Genomic DNA, 26,234 nt, shown 5'->3' with positions numbered 1-26,234 from the left:
AGTTGGGATGTTGCGTAAAAAAACAGAATACAATGATTTTCAAATCCTTTTTTGACATAAAGCCAATTGAATAATGTACAAAAATATAGCATTTAATAATTAATCTGATTAACTTTAGTTACAGTACAAATGATAATAGTAATAATGATAATACATTTTATTTATAGAGCGCTTTTCACAATGCTCAGAGACGCTTAAGAGACAAAAACAAAGTCAATTAAAATCAGTTAAACATACAGAATAAAAGACAAAGACATGACATTTTAAATTAAAACTGATTAACTTTATTATTTTTTGTAAAATATATTCTTTATCTGAGTTTTATGTCTGCAGCACGTTCTAAAAAAGTTAGGACGTTATTTAAAACGTGCAGAAAACAGAATGTAATGATTTGTAAATCCTCTTTGACAGACATTTGAATACAGTACAAAAACGTGATATTTGATGTTAGAACTGATGAACTTTGTTGTTTTTTTGTAAAATACACACTTAATGTGAGTTAGATGTCTGCAACACGCTCCAAAAAAATATGAAACGGACGTGTTTACCACTGTGAGACATCACCTGTTTTTTTTTAACAACACTCAGTAAGCGTTTGGAAACTGAGAACTCTAACTGATGAAGTTTTGAAGGTTTTTTTTCCATTTTTTGTTTGATATACAACATGCACAGTTGGTAATGTGAAACACTTTCTCAGCGGCAGAGTCTGGACTCACTGTGTTGCTGAAATAAGCAGAAAAAAAATCAAAATCACAAACCGACTGACTCAGATTTGGTGTGTTTTAATACAACTTTATTCTTTGTTTTCCTCTCAGGGAGTTAAGATCAGCCACGATGTGGCGACAGGAATCATCCAGATGACGCTCGATACGTTCACCAGAGCCAACGAGGGCACTTACACCGTCCAGATCCACGACGGCAAAGCCAAAACCCAGAGCTCGCTGGTCCTGGTGGGAGACGGTGAGATTATTAATGATCTCATAGAAGTATATCAGGGACATTTTTTTACACGACGTCTTTATTGAGGTTTTCAGTTATAACAGATGTTACTTGTAAATAAAATAGTCTTGGCAGCAAATGTGGCACACCATGAAATAAAAAAGGCACACCAGAAACCAAACAATTCAATTTAACCCTTAAATGGGCAAATAACTATTTTGGAAAATCAGTTTTAATTGCTGTTTTCTAATGAATCCAGGCTAAAATAACAAAATTTCATGTTTTTTTTTTACAAATTACAAATTTTACCTCCCAAAATTCATTGCTTATTTAGGGTATAAATTAAACATTTTCCTTTTATTGAATAGTTCACCTGCCAACTTTTTAAATATTTTATAACCACTTTATTGTTAGCTTTGAGTATAAAACTACACAAGAGCTTGTAGTAAGGGTAGCCGCAAGGGACAAAGTACTAAAGGGACTAAGTGGAGGACGTGTAAATACTATTTAAATTGTGTCTCATTGCAACTTCATGTGAGAAAAACATTGAAAAAATCAAGAGAAGGTAATAAACTGTGCAGCTCCAAAGGTTTTTCAGTGTGAGACAAATACAGATATTTTGGGGCAGACTCAAAAAACTTCAAAATTCTTGAGATGAAAATAATTTCAGAGTTTAATTATTGGCTCGTAGTTGCATCAGCAGAATACTCTGTGCGCCGTTTGTTTTTCAGTCTTAGGTTTTATGTTGTTTTTGTTGTTGTCTCTTAAAAATCGTTTGTCAGAAGCAGAAAATAACACTGAGTGCTGAACGTGATCCACATTTATGGATCGTGACTCTGTTGCGTTTCTCTGTTTCAGTGTTCAAAGTCGCTCTGAGGGAGGCCGAGTTTCAGAGGAAAGAGCACATCAGGAAGCAAGGTACCGACGCACACACTGACCTGAAAACACTCAGTTCACAAAGAGAGGATCGTTATAACGTCTGTTTGTCAAATGTCCTTTAAACGCGCTTTTATGTTCTGCAAATCAGTATTATCTCTTAATTTAATGTAGGCTCATTGTTCCCCCTTTTGTTTTTTTTTGTTTTCTTTTGCACAGCACATATTTTATAAATAAATAAATAAAAAATAAATATGAAAAATAAAAACAGAATGTATCGCAGCCGCTGATTTCATCATGAATCGCTCATCTCTTGCTTCCCGCTCTGTCTCAAGATCCAATTTACAAAATACATTATGCCAATGAAAAACAAAAGTTTTGCAGCTGATCAAAACTTGCTTTTTTTGCATCAAATTGCAATTATTTGTGTCGCAATGTATAAACATTGCTTTTGCACCAAAAAGTTGACAGAGCAATGGAAAAAAAACATTTTATGTAGAGTTTTAAAATGATTTCTTCTAAAAAGCTCAGCAAAAATGTCTAAAAAAAGAGAAAAGGCTAAGGAAAAACTATTTAATTATCATAATAAATATATATAAAATGATCTTACAGAATGTTTAAGCACAGTTTGTGGATCATTTCCTTGATTGTTTTGTCTTACAATTTTTTTTTTTATAATTTTCAGGTAATTTTCTTTTACTTTTTACTAATTTCTTGCTAATTTTAATGAATTTCTTATGAAGTTGCTCATGGACTTCTTCCTGTGTTTTTGAAAGAAATCAAGCCAATTTGCTCAGATGTCAAAGGGTTAAAAGTGACAGCATTTTCAGCCTTCATTTTTTTATGTCAGCAAGACGTCAAAAAAAAATGTTTGATTTAAAAACTAAAAATATTTTATTTATTTTATTTGTTTTTTAAATGTTGCACTTAAATGGAGAAAATTTGTTCGTATCACTTTTGTGTATTTTATTTTAGACCCAAATGCATATTTATTTATATATTTATAAGATTCAAAAGAACAGATTTAAGACTGTACAGCCTTGGCAGAGCATTTTTTTTAATTTTTTCTTTATGTTCATACGGCTGCTTAAATCCTAATTTACATGATTCATCTTTGTCATTTTAGGTCCACATTTCTCTGAGTATCTGTACTTCACTGTCACTGAGGATTGCACTGTCATGCTCGCCTGCAAGGTAACAGTATATTCCCCGCTCTGTTTACCTTTCTTGTCGTTTCTCATTTCTCTCAGTGAAATTTGTTGTTATGTGTTTGTTTGTTTGTCAGGTGGCTAATGTGAAGAAGGAGACGTCTTTCCACTGGTACAAAGAGGATGACGAGATCGTCCCAGAAACTCCTCCCAATGTCATGTCAGGCGCCTGCTCTCTGCCCATCCCTCTGGTAATTAAAGACGCATCCACACCAAAATACATTCCTACTTCACTTTTATTTATTTATTTATTTCAGGCAAGGAATTTAAATGTGACAGAGAAATACTGCATTTTGCAAAACTGCAGTGTGTTGCACATAAGTCTAAGTATTTTTTCTGTACATTGACAATAAAGTTATATATAATCTAAAAAAATTATCAATTTGTTGCAAAAAGAGGCTTGTTGATGCTATATCCTTATTGGCAAATAGTCATTATAACAGATTGTTGATTATGGGTCATAGTAATCATCTAAAACTGCTTCTTGCATTGAATAAAGGCAGTTGTATTTGATTTGCATTGAGTCAAAACTAAGGAACTAAAAAACATTGATGTAATTGTGAAGAATTTTCTCAAAATGTAAATAAATTATTAAAATTAGGTTCAGTTGTGTTAGAGTAGTAAATGTCCACGTTTGTTTTTTTTCCTGAAATTGTTTGAAAAGTAAAAAAAAATATGCAGTATATGAATCTATAGCTCGGAATAAAATAAATAATACAATTAATAAAAATAAATAAAAATAGATAAATAATTGAAAATAAAAATAAAGATAAAAAAAAATTAAAAAATAGAATAACATGCATGATCAAACAATCAGCAGCTTTTGGCTGTTATTTTTGGATAGCTTCATTAATAATTATACAGCCACACTGTGTATTGTATATTGTTTATTTCTAAAGTTTATATTTATCTGACAGCTTTAATATGAGTTTCAAAATATACAGATTTTAAAAATATATCACAGCTGCTGGTTAATACGTGAATGTTGGTTTTGTCCAGTTCTCCAGAAAAGATCAGGGCGTCTTCAAGGCCGTGCTCAGCGACGACAGAGGAAAGGACACGTCTGCGTTTGACATCTCAGGCAAAGGTACGCTCTCATTGTCCAGAGGAGGGTCACTCACTTTAATTTAAATGTTTTATTCTTATTTTAAACACGTTCTAATGTTTTTGTGTCGTTCTGTCGATGATTTCAGTGTTTGACGACATCATCAACGCCCTCGCCCAGATTGCTGGTGAGTTTGATCAGCTGACGTAAAGACACCGTCTTTTAGTTTGTTTACGACATAAAGTAACAAATGTCTTCATCTGACTTGTTTACGCTGCACAGTTACCATGTCAACGCGACTCCTCAACAACATTTTTTGGAGTTTCTCCTCAAGGATTTACAGTGAATCCACTTCTATCTCGCTGCTACATGCAGCTGTACGTTCATTTAGCCTGAAGGTCTGACTGTCTCCTCTCCCAAAACAATTTGATTTAACCTTTAAATGAGGAGAAAATAGGCCGCCTGAGGAATCTCTGAAGAAGTTCTTTGCCAAAATAATTTTACATGTAGAAAAACTAGAAATAAAGGCAGCAACTCCCCCAAATCAACTGGAGAACATATGTTTAATACAAAATCATTAAACATATAATTTCATATATCATATATATTTTAATTTATCTACTTTAATTTGTCTTTTAATTTATCTTTTACTTTATTAATTTATTTCATCTTGATTGTGTTTTATTTTTATTTATTTATTTATTTATTTATTTATTATATTTTTATTATTAGTACAATTATTTCTATGTTTACTGCTAATATTATTTAAATTGTATTTACTCTTATTGATACAGGTAGTTATTGTTAATTTATTTTTTGTAATTGTTTCTCTCTTGATTAATTCTACTTTTGATTTTATTTGGACTAAGTTATTTATTATTGTTTGGCTATTATAGTTATGTTGCTTCTGGTTTGCCTTGTTAAAATTGTCAAATTATTATTTTTTATTGTTATTATTATTGTTGATATCGATATTATTATTAATGCTATTATTATAATTATTATTGTTATTATTCTTATTATTATTATTATCATTATTATTAATGTTATAGTACGTAGTGTATACTTCGAAGTTGAACACAATTGCAGAGATTTTTTTTTTTTTCGTTTTTTGTTGATTTCCTCTGATTGTCCATGTGTGTCCGTGTGTGTCCGTGTGTGCCCGTGTGTGTCTGTTTGTGTCTTTGTGTGTCCGTGTGTGCCCGTGTGTGCCCGTGTGTGCCTGTGTGTGCCCGTGTGTGCCCGTGTGTGTCCGTGTGTGCCCGTGTGTGTCCGTGTGTGTCCATATTTGTCCGTGTGTGCCCGTGTGTGTCCATGTGTGCCCGTGTGTGTCTGTTTGTGTCCGTGTGTGTCCGTGTGTGTCCATATTTGTCCGTGTGTGCCCGTGTGTGTGTCCGTGTGTGTGTTTGTGTCCGTCAGGTGCGTCTGCCTCTGAGCTGGTGCTGCAGTGCACACCAGAGGGCATCAGGCTGCAGTGCTACATGAACTACTACACAGAAGAGATGAAGACCGTCTGGAAACACAAGTACGGTTCAGTGAAATGTTGCGTTTGACTCCACCTTGTACATGACAAGTGCACAAGGCATTTTTCAAATATTTACTTTGACAGCTGAGATGTCACAGCATTTACCAGCTGTGTAACTCCAGCCTGAGGTCGTCAAATATTCGCCGCTTTGAGAGCACTGGTCGCTGTCAGGCGACAACGCCAGACACTGAGCAAGAGTAAGGTTTAGGACCCTCCATTCCACCTATATTGCGTAACTTTTTACGACATTTTTCCTTTATTTTTTGTGATTCTACCATGAATGAGAGGGCTACATATATAAATGCTTTTCTGTCTGTTATATTATGTTTATTGATGTTTTTACCCACTTTGTAGGTAAAAACATCCCAGCAGCTTAAAGTCCAGCCATGCCACTTAAAGCTAAATAAACTCTTAAAAACCCCCTCAGATCAGCTGGAAAAAACATCATCACAAAGCTGAAAACGGCTTTTTTTCGGACCTTTTAGAGATTCGTGGTTCTCACAGGACAACAACAAGGTTACAATATGATGCTTTACTCTAAATTTAACTTCCCCAACAGGATATAAAGGAATTAAAATGAGCACAAACTTAAACATCAACAACAGAAAAATTACACATACACGTTAATGAAGCAGAAATATTACAGACATTTTCTAATTCACAATAAAAATAAAGTTATTGACACTGGGAATCGTTTTTGTACTTCTGGTATACATACGGTGCCAGAGTACATCATTAACACCCCTGACAGGAGTCCTAGCCGAGCTCCTAATCCTAAAATCACGGAAACATCCTACAATCTGAAAAGTGTCCTAAAATCCTACAATCGTAGAAACATCCTTAAATCTGAAAAACGGATTTAATGTCCTTAAATGCGACAAATCCTAGAAACACCCTAAAGTCCTAGAAATGTCCTAAGACTTAAGAAATGTCCTAAAATCCTACAAACGTCCTTAAATACTATAAATTTACTAAAATCCAGGGCGCCTGGTGGCTCAGTGGATAGAGCAGCGCCCCATGTGCAGAGGCGATGTCCTCGCCACAGCAGCCGCGGGTTCGAGTCCCCTTTCTTCCCCTTTCAAACTCACCCTGTCCCATCAATTAAAGGCAATGAAAGCCTAAAAAAATAATCTTTAAAAAAAAACAGAGCAGTGTCCCAAAATCCTAGAAACGTCTTAAATCCAACAGTGTCCAAAAATCCTAGAAATGTCTTAAAATCTAACAAAATGTACTCAAATCCGAAAAATGTCCTAAAATCCTACAAACGGCCTGAACACATGAGATAGAATAGTAGAACTGCACAATCAGTACTTTCACTTTTTATACTCGAAGTACATTTTGCCATGTACTTTTACTTTAACGTTTTGAATTTTACTTGCAGTGGAGTGTATTCTCAGAGTTGTATTAGTACTTGTACTTGAGTAAATCTGTCGTCCCTCGCCGCCTGCAGGGAGAGCAAGATTGCGTCCTCTGAGAAGATGAGGATCGGAGGCACAGCGGAGATGGCCTGGATGCAGATCTGCGATCCGTCCGACAAAGAGAAAGGAAACTACTCCATCGAGATCTCAGACGGCGTGCAGACTCACGTCAGAACCTTCGACCTCTCCGGACAAGGTAAAAAGTATTTTTAACTATACTTTCTGTCATGGTTATCACTCTGTAGCCAAAATGCTGTTTTCCAGGTTATTGGCGTTTGAATTTGTATTTTCTTGACTCTTTTTGCAGCATACACTGATGCTTATGAGGAGTACCTCAGACTTAAGTGAGTTTTTGACACCACGTTCATTTGTGAGCATGTACCTTTAAACCGAATCCAAATAATCTTAATCAAATCGATATTTTTTTATCTTTTAGGGCAGCTGCATTCGCTGAGAAGAGTGAGTATTGTTATTAATTTTATCTATTCCCTCAGACACAGCACCTTTTCATATAACCCTTTGAAAACTGGATTGACATCACTTTTTTAGTATATATTTTTATATTCTTTTTAATTTCTTTTATTGATATTTACTGAAAAACTTGGCGCAGCTTCTTTCAAAACATGAGGGAAAAAGTCAGTCTGCAACTTAGCAAGAAATGTCCTGTAAATTGCAAGAAACTAGTAGATATAGAAAATAATTTTAGAAAAGCTTTGAAAATTGTCTAATGAACTATATTTATAATTATCGTAGATATTTAAATTTATTTAACAGAATTATTAGCATTTCTTAGCCATTTTCTTCAGGTCATTTCTTTTTTTTTTATATTTTTATTTGTTACTTTTAATTTAGTTTTTGTTTGTATTTTGTTGTTTTTTTTAAATAGTTTTTACTAAAATTCACACACATTTTTTGGCAAAACCTCTGAAGCTGCTCATTGCCTTTTTGAAAGAAATATTTTCCCAGGTTTAAAAATTAAGGGACATATTTCTGATTTTTTTACGTTATTGATCAGTTTAGTGATGAATAAATGTTTTTTAAAAACACCCTTCCGACGACATTCTGAACATTTTCCGTCACACAAATGTTGAATTTCAAAGACCTTTACATTCCTCCTCCTCTCTCTCCGTCTGTCCACCTCCACCTTGTTTACACCGGTGAAGTCTTGCATGACTTCACGGTGCTAACAGGCTGATATTCTCCGCTGAACGTTTTTGTCGTCTCTCCTCAGACCGTGGCAGAGTGGTCGGCGGTCTGCCTGACGTGGTCACCATCATGGAGGAGAAGGTGAGGATGTTAAACATGTTAGGAACATGTGAGATGACATCGTTACATGTTAGCTTTAGCGGGTTTCTGTCCACAGACGTGCAGCAATAAAAGGGTCGAGGAGCTGAACTGACCCGGCAGCATTCCTTCATGAAGCAAGGAACAAAATGTGAAATGTCAAAATAAGATCTATGGGCTGTCACTTTCTTTATTATTATCCAGTCATGAACATTTTGTTTATGCAGCTCAGAGGACGGAAACAGCAGCGACTCTTTTCAGAAACAGAACACCTGTTACTGTGAATACTGCTTAGTCACTGAGTATATATATATATATATATATATATATATATATATATATATATATATGTAAATATATGTCATACAATCCTAAAAACTTCCTAAAAATCCCCCCAAAAACATCCTATAATCCCAGAAACATCTTTAAATCTGAAAATTGTGCTATAATCCTTCAGACATCCTAAAATTGGATAAATGTCTTAAAGTCCTTGAGCTGTCCTAAAATCCTAGAAATATCCTAAAATCATCTGAGAAATGTAAATATGTATGTAAAGATCATTAACAAGAGAAAAAAGCATTATTACTTTATCTGTCAAAATTATTATTTCATCAGTTCAAAAAGAAAAAAAACGTCCCGTTAAAATGGCAATCTGGACATTTTTGGTCGTGAATTTAAATTATTGGGTTTTATTTAATTTTCAGTCAGTGCAAATTTTATTGCATTTTCAGGAAATTGTGAGATTATTTTGCACTACGGGAGCTTGAATTGTTTTGCTGCAGCGCTCTCAGAAACATTTTGAAAACAGTTTGACTTGAGCTGACTCTCGACTCTCTCCAGTCTCTGAGCCTGACCTGCACCGTGTGGGGCGAGCCGACCCCCGAGGTCACCTGGTTCAAGAACGAGCAGGAGGTCGCCTGCACCGAGCACACCAAGGTCACGTTCGACGGCGGCAAGTTCGCCAGCCTCGTCATCAACAAAGTCACCCCCGACGACTCCGGCAAGTACAGCATCAACGTGCGGAACAAGTACGGTGGCGAGTTCGTCGAGATCACCGTCAGCGTCTACAGGCACGGCGAGCAGATTCCCGAGCCCAAAATGGGACAGCCCAAAACGCCTGCTGCCACACCTGCCGCCACGCCCCCGCCGCCACGCCTGTGCCGAAGTCCCCAGCTCCCCCGTCCAAGACCCCGACCCCCACCCCGAAGGCCCAGACCCCGGCGTCCATGAAGAGCCCAACTCCAGCCTCCACCCCCGCCTCCACCCACCCCGGTCCCCAAATCTCCCCCCGACCCCGAAGTCCCCGACTCCTCGCGGCGCCAAGTCCCCCACCCCACCCAGATTCATGAAGTCTCCGACCCCACCGCGGAAGTAAACGACGGTGGTGACGTCCGAAGGGGGGAACGATAAGCGGATTTATAGCATGAGTGTGAAACCATGAGGTGATAAAGTTTATTTAGACGTAGTCGCTGTTTAAAGTTCCACAACTTCCACAAAACGGGCAAAGAGTTTTTTGCGTTCTCTATAATTTATGAGAACTAGTCGCAGGATATATAATAAAGGGCTTTTACAGCAGCTGCTAACAAACACGTTTTAATTTCATATTATTCAACTCTGCACAGCTGGGAAAAGGGCGCAAAAACTACAAAAAGTAAAAAAAAAAAGGGCAGATATTTAGGCTCAAAGCTGCACCTTCCACTATCAAACGTTAGTGGAAAGCCTGTACACATTTTTCATTAAAGGATCATTTCTGTTTATTACAACTTGGGTCACAATTTCAGGTCTACCAGTGACCACTTTTACACCGCGGTTTAAGGCGAGACTATCGCGACCTCTTACTGTGGTTTTGAGGTTTTGAGCCCGCAACAGAGATAAAAACAGCAAATGAAGTCTGTGTGAAAGGGACAGCTGGTGACGGCATCGTGAGCGGGACGGGTGTGATGACACATTCGTTATATGCCACACAAGAGGCCCGACACTGTTGTGTTAAAGTTGCACCTTTTTTTGCTTCCTTGATGCCGGCATACTGTCTAAAATCACTCAGTGGAGCGTCATGATGCTGCTGTTTGTTTTTTTGTGAAAATGCCCGGTCTCTGTGTAAAAAAGGGCCAGTGACGTCTCTAAAGAGAGGTCAAGAAAACAAACTCACACTAGACAAACACATTTGACAGAGAAAACAAAGGCAAACGTTAAAATTATCACTCAAACTGTCCGTTGTAAACATCTGTCACCGTGCAGATTATTTCTATTTTCTGGCGCATTGTTTCCAACATTTCAGGTGTGATAAATTTTACCTGGTGAGTACAAAAGAAGAAGAAAACTAAAAAAAAAAACACCACAGTTGTTAAACACGGGAATTACCCTTTAATAACCTGGATGACCTGAGTTTGCTGGTGCAGAGCTGGATTTATGTTGACGTGAAAATTAACACCAGAAACCAGATTATTTTTTTTGTTTTTGCTCTGGTTTGGTGACATTTTCCTCAACAGCCGCTTTGGTTCCCGGTAGCTCGTCATAAAGATGCCGGTTAGTGATCCGGTGGATAAAGAAATTCACTTCCTGCCCCGGTCTCTGTGCCAGAGACGTCCGTCTGTCTTGACATGTTGTGTTTCCCCCCAAAGCTTTGTGATGGCAATAAACTTTACTGATCATCCTCCTTGTGCTTCTGTGGTCCATCTCTTTCTGCCTCAGATACACAACTGTTGAAAAGTTTGTAATCAGCTGTTACATCGATGGTTGTTTCTTCTATAATCACGAACATGTATGAAACAAACAATACAACTTACGGCATGAAAGACGCTTCAGAAATATAAACCTCTCGACTGGATGCAATCAGGCTTTTAAGATTACAAACTTTTGAACTAACCTAGTCACCAGAATAAATGTTGTCATTGTACGTTTCTGCACATCTTTGTACATTATTTTGTATCCGATTCATTGAAACTTTGCATTTACCAATACTGTGTGGGTATGTTTAGGTACAAAAAGCATTTGGTTACGGTCAGAAAATGACCATGTTTTAAAATACCAGTTTCTGTGGCACTAACCCAGCAGAAAAAGCAGCCATGGCAAAAAACAACTGCTTTTCGCTGCAGTTTCCACGCTGGAAAAGCAGGTATGTCTCATTAAAAAATATCCTATCCCTGGTGGAAATGCAACAAGGGGTTGCTAAAGAAAAAAGTGTTTAAGGCGGACAATCGGGGGCGTTAAAACAAGCAGCGATGGCATGTTGAAAAACTGTGAAAAACAACTGCTTTTCGTGGCTCTTTACCAGGTGATGACGCTGTGCTTGGAGAAAAGCAACCATTTTTTTGTGGCATTATCAATACTGGAAAAGCAGCTATGTCTCATCTAAAAAACATCTTTTTGTGGTACTATCTTGGCGAAAAATGCACCAACAAATTCTGAAAAATCTGCTTTAAATGCAGCTACAGCTAAAATGCAGCTACAAAAACACCGGCATTTGGCGGCTAAAAAGCAGCTGGAACGGCTCGATAAAACAATGACTGATTTAGCTGTTTTTGGTCTCGAACAGTGCATCTTATCTGGGTGTCACGCCACAAAGTCGGCTCATATGCTCCATTACCTTGGAAACGTTGATATGATACACATGAAACGTACAAATGTTACATGTTTGCAGAAACGTTTAATGCCAACATTTTCTCCTGCTGACTGCAGTTCGATCAGTGGTGTATGTGAGGAGGTCACACGATTCCTGCTGCAGCTGAATGAAGTAAAAACGTGCGCATGTTTTCTTGTATCCAGGCTCAGACGGACCGGCCGACGACTGAGGAGCTAAACAAACCTGCTCCTGCTCCTGACACCAGGTGAGCTGAGGTGGGCGGTGCTTGCTGACAGTATGTGAGGGCAGGTACAACAAGCTGTTGGTTTGCATCGACAGTTCAAATCCACACCTTAGTGCTGCTGCTGCTTCACACACCGAGGCTGGCCGGAGGGTTTAACTGCTGTCTGAGCTGTTTCTTTAAGGTTTCAGGAGTCTGCAGAGGACTATTTCACCGTCATGAAGTAAGTTTAAGATCTGTTTCATCACTTTATTCAGCGATAACTAAATGAAGAAGTCCTCACATGTTTGTGCTGTTTACCTAAGCCTACCTGTGGTGAATCACACCTGACAGACAGGTTTTCACACTTTACATGTAAACTGCTTTTTCTCTGTCAGTGAGCTCTCAAGTGTCTCTGCTTCTTTGTAGTTTAACCCTGTGAAACCCAAGCAAATTGGCTTTTCTTTCAAAAACATGGAAAGAAGGCAATGAGCAGCTGACCAAGAAATGATCCAAAAAAAATAGAAAAGAAATTGGTAAAAAAAAAAAATTAAAAAAAGAAAGAAAGAAAATTACAAGGAAATTTTTGGGCGATTTTTAAAGAAAATATCATGACAATTTTTGTTCTTTAAAAACTTTTGCCATTTTTTAAAGAAAACATTTAGCCTTTTTTTTTTTTTTTTTTTTTTAATTTTGGTGATTAAAAAACATTTTCGGCAAATGTATTTATTTTTATTCTTTTCATAAAAATGTTCTCTTTTTTGGGACAATTTTTAAAGAAGATACTTCCACTTTTTTCTTCTTAACATGCCTCAAAATGCACATATTTCCCTCAGAAATCACCAAAATGAAACCATTTATCACAGCCAGAAACTGAAAAAAAGAAATTACTGTTGGATTTTCAAATTTTCCGACTGTTCTTGGACACATCGTGTGTTATTATACCAGTCTGTGAAACACATTTCCATTCTTCTCCAAAACTTTTAGAGTATGTTTAGTTTTCCAAAACTTTTCCTATAACCTTTATTAGATAGTTATAATATTATATGTTTTTAATATATATATACATATATATATTTTCTAGTTATTTGATGATTTTCTAATAATTTTTCCCGCTTTATTTCCTTTTTTTTTTGTTTTTTTCAACTAAGGTCATTTTCTTGTCACTTTTTAATTTTTTAATTTTTTTTGTTATTTGCAGGACTGCCTTCTTTTTGAGTGTTTGCAATTTAGGTTTCAGAGTTATTAAACAGCATTTTAACACACATTTCTTCACACTGAAGGTAAACCAGAGAGCTGCTGCACAGAGAGACTCGGATCCATGGAGTCCAATCTGTCCTGCCTGTCTTCACTGAAAGAGGACGACGTCCTGCTTTACGTCCAGCCTCATTACAGAGAAACCTACCGCCTGGCCATTTACGCCCTGCTCTGCGGAGGCAAGGAGGCCTACGAGGAGTTCCTCCGAGCCGAGCAGATCAGCCACTTTCTGTCAGAGCGGGAGATCCTGTTCATTTTGGAAAATGCAGAGTTACCGGTTGTGGAGAACGACGAGGACTCCTCGGAGGGGAAACGGGTCACAGACGAGCCCAGCCCCTCCACCTACTTCCCGACCGAGTCGGACGAGGAGGTGCCCGACCTGGACCTGGGCTGGCCGGACGTGTCGCTGGAGGGCGTGGACACCAACATCAGCCTGCTGTTCCACCCGCCGAGACAAAACACGCCGACCATCAAAGAGGTGATTCGTAAACAGATCCAGGAGGCGAGGCAGGTGAGGAAGTGACGCGTTAACACGCGAAAAGGTGATCTCAGGGTCATCTGATCTGTCACTGAGGTTACATGAGTGGAGATTCATCTTCCTGTCTGTGCTGTGCACATATTTAACACGCGGAGCACATGGACAATAGAGGATAATCTGCACAACAAACACACAGTGAGAGGCGTGCTTTCTTAAAGGAGAAAACACATCACACCACATATTTCTCTGCACACACAGCACGCGAGAGGCACTCAGATCCTCGCTGAAAGCCCCGGCGTGCAGCATTTAGGGGGATTTATCTGCAGAAATGATTATAATAATGATTTTCTATCTATAGCACCTTTAAAAACAAAAGACAAAGCAAAGGCAGGACCTCAGGGAACAATAAAATACACACCACACCTGTTGTTTTCTTTGGGGAAGACAAATGCAAATGTTCTCGATTTTCAGGGGAATTTGTTCTTCTCGATATCTCTGACTACGTTTGCAATAGTTTCACACAGTGAAGACTCACATCAGAAACATTTCTAAAAGTTTGCAGCTGGGAGATCCACTCCCCCCTATGGCTAACACAGATGACCAGCTCCATATTTTTCTGGGGACTGGGGCAGCAAATCAAAGGGTAACAGTTTATTTTAATAATCTCTCATTTCCTAATGTTTTCCCGGGAAAGAATTATGTCATCTGATAATCGTTCTGAGACAGTTTACGGTTACGAGGAGGACCGCTCCATTCAAATAAAACGTGCAGAAACAAATCTGAAAATCTGAAGAGATGCGCTCGATGTGAGTCATGCAGGAGCCTGTGGAGCTCGGCAGGCGTGTGTCAGATCACACGTGTTAAAACGCAGCCGCCCGTCGTCTGCAGGTCAGACCTGCTCCGTCCTGCACTCGCTCCCTCATCCAGCTAAAACGATGAGCACTCAATCACGCCGTTTTCTGTTTTTTCACTGTTAAATCTGTAAAAAATGAACCCGATGATTGAGTTAAACTTAAAAACGGCTTGTTGTGATTCAACAGCAGATAAAAAGAAAAGAAAGAAAGACAGAAAAGGACAAGAAAGCAAACAGAAAAAATAAAAATAAATGAAAGGTGCGTGAGAGAGACATGCATCATGAAAGGAAGCACGGGGGACCCACAGAGACTTCATAGGACCCAAAATTCGGTGCTGCACCCCTGATAACATTATCCAAAATCTGAGATGTCTACTTTCATTTTATTTTATTTCATAACTGTAAATGCATGTTATATTTTATGTATTTTCATGTAAATATTCACCTTTTTGTCTTATTTTTGCCATAGCTGTTAATGTAACCCTGATTTTTCTCCTTTATTTTCTTCTTTTTCTTTACTAAAAGCCTAAATAGTGACAGGAGTCGGAAACTAGCAACAGCTATAACCTCTATACGAGAAATATCCGTCACTATGTTTATCCGCATTGTGCCTCAAATAAACTATATAAATAAATAGTCTCATATCACAGTATTGATATAATACGTGTATACTGCCCAGCTGTACTGCAGATTTTCATTAGCTGAAAGTTTCAGCAGCAGCAGTCATTTTGTGTAGTAAACGTGTATCCAGCAGCTACTGAAGTTACAACAATCAAACTCAGCTGGCAGAGCTGCAGGAAAAACTGAGCACCTGAGGCGAGTTATCAGTCATTACTCATTTTGAAAAAATAAATAATGAAGCAGGTTGTCACAGCATGAGATAAATACATCTTAACATTTAAACAACAGACTGTATATTACTGCAAACACACACACACACACACACACACACACACACACTCTGTGCTCAGCCTCACAGAGAGAAGAAAAGTTCATTTGCGTGCTGTGAAATGAGCTCTTCATTGAAAAGGTTACCATGAAGGTTTCACCTTCAGACGCATGGCATCAACCCGCCAACGTGTCTCGGCTTGAATGTTCTCGGGGTTCAGCTTCACCGGCTCGCCGTCTCCACAGCTGAAACTAATAACTCACCATTAACAACAGGGCGTGTGAGTGTGTGAGTGTGTGTGCAGGAAATGGACTTTTATTCTTGAGATATCAAGCATCTGAAAATAACTGCTCACTGTGCAGCTGCTCGGTGCATTAATGACTCCATAACTCAGACTTTCAGTCGTGCTTTTGTTTCCTCAGAGAACCGCTCCTCATAATTTACAGAACATCTATTAGATACAACATGCTGCGATGTGTCCTGTTAATAATTTCACTCATAAAGATGCACATCAGACCAGAAAAGGGTGGGTTAACTCTTAAAATAAAAACTTAAAAGCCCTCCCTGTTCTTCAAAAAAATCAAGACATTAAATCTTCCCCCCAAAAAACTACATTTTAACCTTCAAGATCTAATTAAGGTGATTACATTTGCAGTGTGTTTGGGTTTTGTGCGTACATGCAAATAATAATTTCATATATTAATATTTATTGATCCTCTCATTTATTCATTCACACTCTCCATGCAGCCAGAAGTTGTTTGTTTTGTTTTGTTTTGTTTTGTTTTGTGTTGTACGTTTCTGCAAACCGATATTTTACATTTGTACATTATTATGTAGCTGGCATGTCAATAACTGGTACAATCCTCCTGGAAACCAAATGCAGTGATGTCTCTATGAAAAATCAACAACAACAACAACAACAACAACAACAACAACAACAACAAACGTTTTTGTGCATCATCCTGGCAGGAAAGGCATCAATGTCTCAGTTAAAAAAAACAAAACTCTGCTTTGTGTCTCTGTCTTTGTAAATAAAAAAAGATATATTTTTGTGGCACTGTCGTAACAGAAGATGTCTCAGTAAAAACAAACAAACAAACAAATCGCTAAAAAACAACCCGTTTTGTAGTATGTTGGTCTGCAGGTTGGCATGTGTCTCACAGAGTTATCACGGCATCTAACATCAACACCTCCTGACGACAAAGTCTGTTTATATAACATTAAAAATGTTGATCCGATACATAGGAATCATAGAAATGTAACATATCTGCGGTTTGTAGACACGTACAATGTCGGCATTTTATTCTGATGACCTCTCCGGCACAGAAGCTCCTCCCTGTCACTGAAACGTCTTTAAAGTCCAAACTTTATCTCCTCAGATGTTAATCGTCTTTCCAAATGTTTGTTACGTCTCCAGATTATTGCCATAGCGATGGACGTGTTCACCGACGTCGACATTTTCAAAGAGATCATCACAGCCACGTTGAGGGGCGTGGTGGTCTACATCCTCCTGGATCATTCCCAGTTCAGGGGCTTCCTCACCATGGCGAACAGGGTGGGCATCAACATCCAAGACTTCAAGGTGAGACGAATACGCCGCTGCCAAAACACAACACCAAGACATGAACAGTGTCAAAGAAAAGGCCGTTTCACCGTTTTTAATTGTTTTGGATTTGATGGCCGCCGTGTCGGCAGACACGAGGCGAGTTTCCATTAAAGATTTGTGCATAAAACTTGACAATATTTTCAAAATGTTGATAAAACACAATTGCGAGATGAGTGATGCTCTGCGACTTCTCCTCTGGTGATAACATCCCAGTAACCATGGCGATGGATGTACAAAACATTGGCAGCTTTATTTCTATTGCAGCCACCGCACCAGCCGTCATTATTTCCAATCCAAGGCCACGTAGGCGTGTTATGGAGCCATGATGGAAAAGCGACCCCCTCATACGTGGGAGCGGCCACGTATGAGGGATTTCTGGGAGCTGATAGTCCACGTTTTCACAGAGGAAATGTGGATTCAAAACTTCGGGATTATCCGCTCAACTTTTGAAGAGTTATGAGATGCAGTAACAGCTCTTGTGGCTCCTGCTGCATCAGATGTTTATAAAGTGCTTTGACAGACAAAACGAGGCAGGAAGTAATAAAATAAACATCGACAAACAGAGACAGATCTAAAGTCAAACAAAAAAACAAGAACAAATGCAAACACAAAGGGTCAACAAGAAAAAAGCAAATAAAGGAATGTTTCCTGCTTGTGGCACGACCTTTCTTCTATTGGCAGGAGCATTAAGTGGATTAAGTCTGACATTTGCTCCACACCCCGGTGGAAACGCTGTCATTTACCAGCTTTTCCCCGCTGCGTGCGTCTCTACCTGTCATTATCATACGAGACAGCTGCGGCAGCCGCGGGACAGATCTGTTAGCGGCCGGATTTTCCGGTTCAGCAGCATCAGGACAGATTCAACAGTTCAAACAGCGAGTCGTCACAGCGAGCACACTGACGGCTTTGTGATCAAATTGCTTAGCCAGTAGCCACATCAAAATAGCAGCCTCAGAGAAACTGACACACAGGTTTGATCTTGTCGAGTATCACAAGGAGTGTGTGTGTGTGTGTGTGTGTGTGTGTGTGTGTGTGTGTATGTGTGTGTGTGTGTGTGTGTGTGTTAAGGCTATGGGTAAAGGATAACCGGAGAAAGTGCTGCTCTACTTTCCTAATTTCCCAGAATTACTTTCTTTTGAATTTGCTTAAAAATGCATCTCATTTAAAGGAAAATTACACCTTTACTGAGTGTTTTAGGTCATTTTCCTGCACGGCAGTGAAAGAACAAAAGGTCAAAAAAGTTCATCATGTTTTATAAGAAAAAAAGGAGCTGACGCATAAATCAAACAAAAGCCCAAAAACCACGAGAGGAGTCATGTGATGTGCAGACAGAGTTTGCCGGGGATTTCTGAGCCTGTGCGTGTGCTTATTATCTCAGACTGATGATGGACTTGTTTGTTTGTTGGACACATTTTAAATTCTTAAACCTAACTCAACCGGTCGGTCACTGAGTGCAAACTCACACTGAGCAGCCAAACACCGTTTAAACCCCCAAAACCTCCAAAGTTTCCGGAGATGGTACCGAATAAATGTAGTGAGATTGTGCTAAACTTTGGTGCAGAAAAACAAAGTTTTGCTCTTGAATATTTCGCTTAATGTAAAGGCCAGTTTATTCGGCCTGATTTTTGTGCGTCATTAAACCTCAGCTCAGCTGGTTCGGGCGACCAGATGCGGCGCTCTTTATTACTTTCTAACGTATGAGGGGCTCCATAACACGCCTGCGCGATCTTTGACTGGAAATAATGACGGCTGCAAAACACATAAACCTGCTAATGTTTTGAACATCCATCACCATGGTTACTGGAAAAACAGTCATCTCGCAATGATGTTTTATCAACATTTTAAAAATATCACTTAAGTTTTGCAAAAATTTGTAATGAAGACCTGCCGTGTTTTATCATTTCTCTACATGGTTGCACATGTTGTTAGAAGACATAACTATATCTGAAATAATGCATAAATCAGTGTTGTCATATTGACAGTTACCAAACTAGTTAAACTCAAACAAGCCAATAATCCTGCATCTTAAATTAGCTCTGTGTAATTAGGCAGAAACATTTCCTGCACATGCCCGGCTGGTTTTTCAAACAGGCAGCGTCACATTCCAGATTCAGATTCTCATGCGACGCCTGTCCTTCCAAAAACCGATGATGTCTCAAGACTTTAAAAACTTGAGTTGTGTCAAAGTCGTAACAGTGAACGCAGAGTTTGTAAAAGCAAACGCCACGTTTACTCCACGCCACACAAGCTTACTGAAGACAAAATTTCAATCCTGCTTGGATCTTTTTCAGGTCAAATGTTTGAAAAGATGAAACCAGACTGATATTTATACGTAATGCAAACCAATAGACCGTCGAGCTCTGTGGCGGCAGGTGTGGGTCAACATCTCAGTGTGGTCAAACAGTAGACAATCAACAATTCATTTATTTATGCAGAAAATACACAGAAAAAGCAAAACTGATGTCGAGGTCATATTACAAAACATCAAGCAGATCTCACTTTATAAAAAAACATTACAACAAGATTTTTTTGTATCAAAACACATCTTTATATTGATATACTTAATATTAAAATTAAAAGTTTTGTTAAAGTTGTGTTAAATGAAGGTTAAGGGAGAACTTTGAGCGCAGGTGTAGCTGACAGTTTTGGGAGCCGTTTACATGGCAACACTTCTTACATTAAAAGTTAAACTCATGGTGCAGTTTGACCTTTCATTCACACGACAACAGCAATTCTGGGGGCCTGAAAATGCAAACTTTAGCTGTAACTGTAAACTGGCGATGCATGTGATGCTCTTTTATGGCGCGTCATGACAAGGTTACACCGCCAACTACTGGCCCTGCATGCACACTACAGTTTTTTTGTGGATCATTCTCACAGTGTTATCATAGAAACACAGATTTTTGTTTTGGTTTTTTTTACGTACAGTGGAAAGACTTTTATATTTTTAGTGGGGCCGTTCGACTATTTACATTTGGATGTATATCCCTGGGCGTCCTGGCAAGGTTGAAATATAACATTCATACGATCTGTTTTTAACGTAAAAAAAAATGAATAAAAATAACATAATAAAAATGAATTTAAATAGTATAACACCTAAGATAAAAATATATAAGCAATTTAAAATATAAAATGAAATAAAAATAGAATATAAAGAACACAAAATGTATCTGATAAAGGTGTAATGGAGGGATTGTGCAGTTGTGCAGAAGTTGGAGTTACGGTGCAAATATCTGCAATCTGAATAAAAAAATTAACCTACAGCGTGCAGCGTAATCAGAGAAAGACCTGACTTTCTGGCAGTATATTTCTGACTTTTTCCTCATAAATTAACCGTTTTAATCTGATATAATATATAAAAATTAATTAGCACTAAGCCGAAAACATGACCTCGCTGCATTAACCCTCGCCGCCTTTGACCTTGATGCGTTCATGTGCCGAGTTCGAGCTGAAAAACAGCTCAGAGTGGAGTCTAGCTGCAGTGTGACTCTTCTAAATAAATGTGTAAATAGTGTGTGTAAATAGACACTGAGAAAATAAATGTACTGATTTTAAAACGCACTTGTGCAAACAACTGCTCACTTAAAGTAAATGCAAAAAAAGAAAAAAAAGAGCCTATTTCTTTCCCTTTCTCTGATGTCTCTAATCTGGTGTTCGTTTCTCCATCAGAACATCCGTGTTCGGACGGTTCAGGGGCAGCAGTATCAGTGTCGGTCCGGAGTCAAGTTTCGTGGAGATCTGGAGCAGCGCTTCATTCTGGTGGACTGTCAGACTGTGATGTTCGGGACGTACAGGTGAGTCAGCTCCTGCATTCATTCTCTGACACTTTTCAAAGCTCGGGTTTCTTGATTAGTAAGGTTAATTTGTTATGCAGATGGGAGATTAACCCTTTGGACCCGCACACACTCATATCTCTCACAAAATGTGAATTTCAAAATCAGACTACTACCGATAATATCATCACATCCACCAATCGATCAATCAAATTTAGCCTCATAGAGCTAAGATTCATTAGACAGCAGATGATACGTCGGTGTGTTTTTTGGGTATTCTTGGTAACGTGTCGCCACTTTCTTTTTCAGCTTCACGTGGTCGTTTGAGAAGATCAACCTCAGCATGGTTCTGGTGATCACAGGTCAGCTGGTTAGCACTTATGACGAGGAGTTTCGGAGGCTGTACGCTCGCTCCACCGTCCCTGCAGTCCTGTCCAAATCACCCGCCCTGTACCTGAGAGACACCGTGCCTGTGCAGAGCCCCAACTCCAGCCAGCTGTCCCTCCACCAAATCCACACGAGACCCAAAGTGATGCACGGCATGAGGAGCGCTCAGATGAGAGGCTGAACAACGCCGCCGTCATGACGAGGGGCCTGAGCGTGCAGGAGAGGCTGCATCAATCTCACTGTCTGGACACGGTGAATATGGTGCGAGGGCACAGCTATGGCGGAGAGCTGCAGAAGTTAAACTCCATGACTCGGCTGAGGATGGGGACCAAAGATATCCCTCCTCCCGAGGCGACTGGACTTAACGTGAGAGGCGGCGGCGGGCGACATGCTGCTGACAAACAGGTTGTCTCAGCAGCACCTTCGACACCGGATTCGTTACGGAGCAGACCAGAATCTGATACCGTTCAACTCCGAAACTTCGCTCCACAGGTGGAAAATAGACGCGTACTTTGACGACAGAGACCCTTTAGATGCATCATGTGACGCGATATCCCGTTGGCGTCTCCGTATAGTAGTCACACGGGCTTAAACGAGCAGCTGCTTCACAGCAGGTCGAGGGACATTAAGTCCAGGATGGAGGAAATGAGGCAGAAGAGGCTCAGTCTGCAGGAGTACGCCAATCTCCGGCAGAGCCAAGAGTCCCTGAGGTCCATGTTTCTGGACAGATCAAAATATATGTCTTCGTTAAGAGGTCTGGACATGAGGCAGGGTGTCGCAGAGTTAGACCAAATGCTCAAAACGGTCTGGAACCAACAAACCACAAAGACATTGAGACAAACAAAGACGGCGACATAAGACCACAAACTTTCACCGACGGCGTCCGCTCTGCCTCACATTACGATGTCACGGCGGCTCCAGATCGGAAGACGATGCAGACGTACGACTGGCACGAGCCTCTTTCCAGGACGACCTCAGATTTAGACATGAAACTAACCGATCCGACGCTCAAACTCGCACACTTGCAGCCCAGCGGTCTCCAGCACCCGAGAACGATGGAGTCTTTGACCGAGATCCCGAAGAGAAAGAGGGTTCACGAGTCAACAGTTCGGACTCGGCTGCATTCAAAGAGGGAAATGAGGAGGTTCAGAAAGAAGAGAAACCTGCACCAAAGGAGAACTCCGTGAAATCCAGTTTACCTGCAGAATCACGGCGCCACGATCAAGCCAAAGACAGCGCCAGCTCTACGGGTGAGGTCCAAAGCAACGTGCAAGTACTCTCTCACCCCGAAACCAAGAGTTTAACCCTTTGAAACCTAAGAAAATTAGCTTGGTTTCTTTCAAAAAACATCAGAGGCCGGCAAGCAACTTAATAATAAAATGGCCCGAAATTAGCAAGAAATTGATAAGACATTAGAAGAAAATTACTGAATATTTTTTTTTAAAAAGCAAACAACAAAACAAAAAAAAAAATTAAATAACCTTAAGAAAGTGCCAAAAAAAAATGTTTTTTTCTTATCAAAATTATAATTTTCTTTTTTCTCTCCTTTCTTTTAGTGACACAATTTTAAATATATAATTAAGAGAACTATAAATATATTTTTCTGGATATTTTTTTCTTGTTTTATTATTTCTGTGTCGCCTTTTATTATTTCTTTCATTATTATTCATTTATTTTATTTTATTTTTGTGCAGTTTGAAGGATAGTTTTTGCCAAGTTTCTCATTATGTTTTTTGTGTGTTTTTGAAAGAAATCAAACCAGTTTTCTGAGGTTTCACGAGTCAAAATGCTTGTTAAAGGCATCAAAATTCAGTAATAGAAAACAGATGATGGCTCAGGTGTTAAAGGGTTAAACCTTTTCGTAATTGGCTATATTTTTTAAAAAGAAACATTTTTCCTAAGTATGATTGATAGATCTGTTTTCACCTTTATTAATACTTTGATTGAATTTTTTGTCTTTCCGAAAAGTTTAATGACGATGCAAACCCCCTTTTTTTCCCTGTTTTCTTTTATTTGTTTGTGTTGTCCTCCTGTCAAAACACAAAATCTGGATTACTGCACGACTGAATGTGCCAGTATTTTCCAAACTCCTTTTGGAGAATAATTTATTAGCTTTCTTCTATTTTTTCATACTTTTACTATGTACTTTTCTCGGTTGTTTGTTTTTAGGATTGGTGTTTTTGGATGATTTGTGAAATACTTTTGATGTGTTGTACTCTATATATTATATTCTAGTATATTATATAAATAGTATTTTTTTTTGTATAGCATTGGTATCTTTTCATGGAGACATCAGATAGTGCCTGTTAGCTCTGCTCTGATTGGCCCAGTCCGATTGTCTCACCCTGAGAGTGGATTGTTTGTCAGTGAAGCAGATCATAATCACCTGAGAGTCATGAAGATTTAAAAATGCCTGACGAAGATCGAAACTTTGCACAATTAAAATGTGCTTGGAGCTTTTAATACAGTGTCTTTTCTTTGACTCCGACAGGCAAGGTGGCCAACAGCTCCGGCTCAGCTGCTCCCAAAGAGAGAAAGAAGTCAACGTCCAGCGAGGCCCAAACTGTCCCAAAAAACACTTCAGCGGGATCTCAACATGCAGCCGAAGCTAAGAGTAGTCACACGGACAAAAAGCAAACACAGCACGAAGATCCGCCGCTTCAAAGGAAGAACTCCTTGAGGAAGAAAGTACATTCGATGCTTACGCCTGACGAAAAGAAAGCATCCAAAAAGGAGGAGAAGGCTCTCCACAGAAAAGGGTCAATGAGGTCGCAGACCCAGCCGGTCAAAGCAGACCATTCGCAAACACCTGCGGCAGAGCAAACAAAGAAAGGTCGCCCGCCGAGCATCTCCAGGTCGCAGAGTTCTCTCGGTGAGACAGAGAAACACAAATCTACGTTCCAGAGATTAACTCCTCAGCGGTCGAGCAAAAAGAAGACGAGCTCCGCAGCGGAGCAGGACAGAGGCTCGAGGAGCACTCTGGACGACGAGGTAGCGATCGTCTATCAGACCAGGAGAGAGAAAGCCTACAGTCGATTTGAATATTTGCTCAGCACCGACAGTATCCCTCTGGATAAATCGATGAAGGTGTCGAGTTTGTATCCCGCAGAGAAAGACAGAGCGTCCTCCCTGAACAGGAACGACTATCCGATGTTTCAGACGCAGAGTGGCACCGACAACAAACTGGGGAGATTCATGCAGCGAATGGGAAATCTGATAAGCAAGAACAAGTAGGAGGAGAAGGAGGCCGCCACGCTCAGGAATGAAGGCATTTAGTTCGAAGACCTTTAATTGTTTTGTGACTAAGGCTTTGTTCAGACTGCAAACGCAAATCTGATTTTTGTCATATCCAGATTGATTTTATGAAACCTGAAAAGCAAATAACCACATGAAGTCCGATTTTTGCAAATCAGATCCAAACCACGTGTAGAGGTGGTATGAAATGTGCATCAAATTGGATTTCTACAGATGTGTTTTCATTCCCGACGCTCTGGTCATTCGAATCACTTATCAGAGCGTCCTTGGTGGAGCCCGCCATGAGTGCAGCTACAAACATCGCAATTTGCACCAGTTCAGCACCGCAACTTGACAATGCAAATATTTGGATGGCGAGATGTTGTATCCCCATTTTGCTTATAATCTGCGTCACCAGCGCACGCACTGACGCCTATGTCGTTACCACAGTAACCCATGCAGATAGGTTAGTACAGACCGCTGATGTGTTGACGCAACAAATCCGATCTGATCTCTTGAAAATGACAGTGATTGTCTGTCTTCAGGATCCGATTTGAGAAACAAATCTGATTTGACTGCAGTCTGAACGTGGCCTTATTTTGAGACACAGAGACATTGATACTGCATATGCATTTTTTCTATGAATAATAATGTGGCTCCTATCAGGGAAGATATTCACCATAGATGGCAAAACACAGGATGTGATTCATTAAGCCTGTTCTGATGCCGAAGTCGTCAAACGCCGCCGCTTTTGCAGTGCTTTCCAGCCCATTCTCACTCAACAAGTACGTCCGCTCCCGGAACGTAAACACCAGACGCAGAAGGATAGTGAGAACATAATATGTAGACGTGGTCCACTGCAAAGCGGCAACATGTGACAATTTGGGATGCGAATGTGTTGGATTCATCAGGTGTCTGATATTAAATCAGTGTCCATGTATGACCCTGACATATGTGTTACAGGGAAGCAGGGTCAGGATGATAATGAGGTCAGTCAGATGAAGTTTTAGTGGAGTGAATACGATGACAGCGCTTGCAGAGAGTGAAATATATTTTATCAGTCAACTGAATTGTAAAAATGGTTGTGAAAACAGTTTTGTTACACATGTGTTTGTTTGTGTTGAAAGTTTACTTGTTCAGACTTTTTCACCACATTACTTCTGGTTCTTGAATCAAGTTCGTTCAGGACTTTTGGAACCTCGGTGCTGTTTAGAGAACCAGCCTGCGTTTCCACCAGTTTCGATCAGAACCATTATAAACAAGGATGTGTCATTAACGGAGGGCGTTGCAAAATGCACAATAGAATTAAACAGTAGCTGAAAGAAGGCGGATAGCATTGATTACCTGCAACCTTTAGTTCTGTTATTACAGATATTTGTTTTTATCCAAAAACAAGCACGGACTAACTATTAATGAGACCGCTGCATGCTCTTTTTTCTGGTGATTTCAGATTTAAAGTCTGTATTGTTGCCTTCTCCATCGTCTCCTTTCAACCTGTAAAATATGTAAATAATATATGATGTCAGGATGGTTCACAATATAGGTCAAGAATATATGTTCTTTTTTTTTGGTTCCAGCTGCAAATAATTTTTTTTGGTTTTGGTCAAAATACTTCAGGTAGTTCAATGTCAGGTGCAGGAACTGGAATGGATCCTGTACCATGTTGGTGGAAAAGGGGTA

The 26,234-nt window shown here is 39.4% G+C and overlaps 1 protein-coding gene and 1 pseudogene across 1 annotated transcript in view; both read left to right on the top strand.

Annotated features, from left to right (window-relative positions):
• myom2a (myomesin 2a) overlaps positions 1–10,885 on the top strand; it is a 41,310-nt gene extending 30,425 nt beyond the window's left edge. The window contains 13 exon segments of the mRNA XM_042485544.1: positions 816–960; positions 1,798–1,857; positions 2,942–3,009; positions 3,101–3,214; positions 4,023–4,110; positions 4,217–4,255; positions 5,488–5,593; positions 7,044–7,207; positions 7,319–7,355; positions 7,448–7,470; positions 8,243–8,298; positions 9,136–9,442; positions 9,445–10,885. Of these exon segments, the coding sequence (XP_042341478.1) occupies positions 816–960; positions 1,798–1,857; positions 2,942–3,009; positions 3,101–3,214; positions 4,023–4,110; positions 4,217–4,255; positions 5,488–5,593; positions 7,044–7,207; positions 7,319–7,355; positions 7,448–7,470; positions 8,243–8,298; positions 9,136–9,442; positions 9,445–9,644 (1,407 nt within the window). The 3' untranslated portion in view covers positions 9,645–10,885.
• Positions 10,886–12,215: 1,330 nt separating this feature from the next.
• LOC121942295 lies at positions 12,216–24,955 on the top strand (annotated as a pseudogene).
• The last annotated feature ends 1,279 nt before the right edge of the window (positions 24,956–26,234 follow it).

This window comes from Plectropomus leopardus, chromosome 4 (assembly GCF_008729295.1).
Source record: "Plectropomus leopardus isolate mb chromosome 4, YSFRI_Pleo_2.0, whole genome shotgun sequence".
NCBI classification, from domain to species: Eukaryota; Metazoa; Chordata; class Actinopteri; order Perciformes; family Serranidae; genus Plectropomus; species Plectropomus leopardus.
This window is presented reverse-complemented; position numbering and strand designations above follow the sequence as displayed.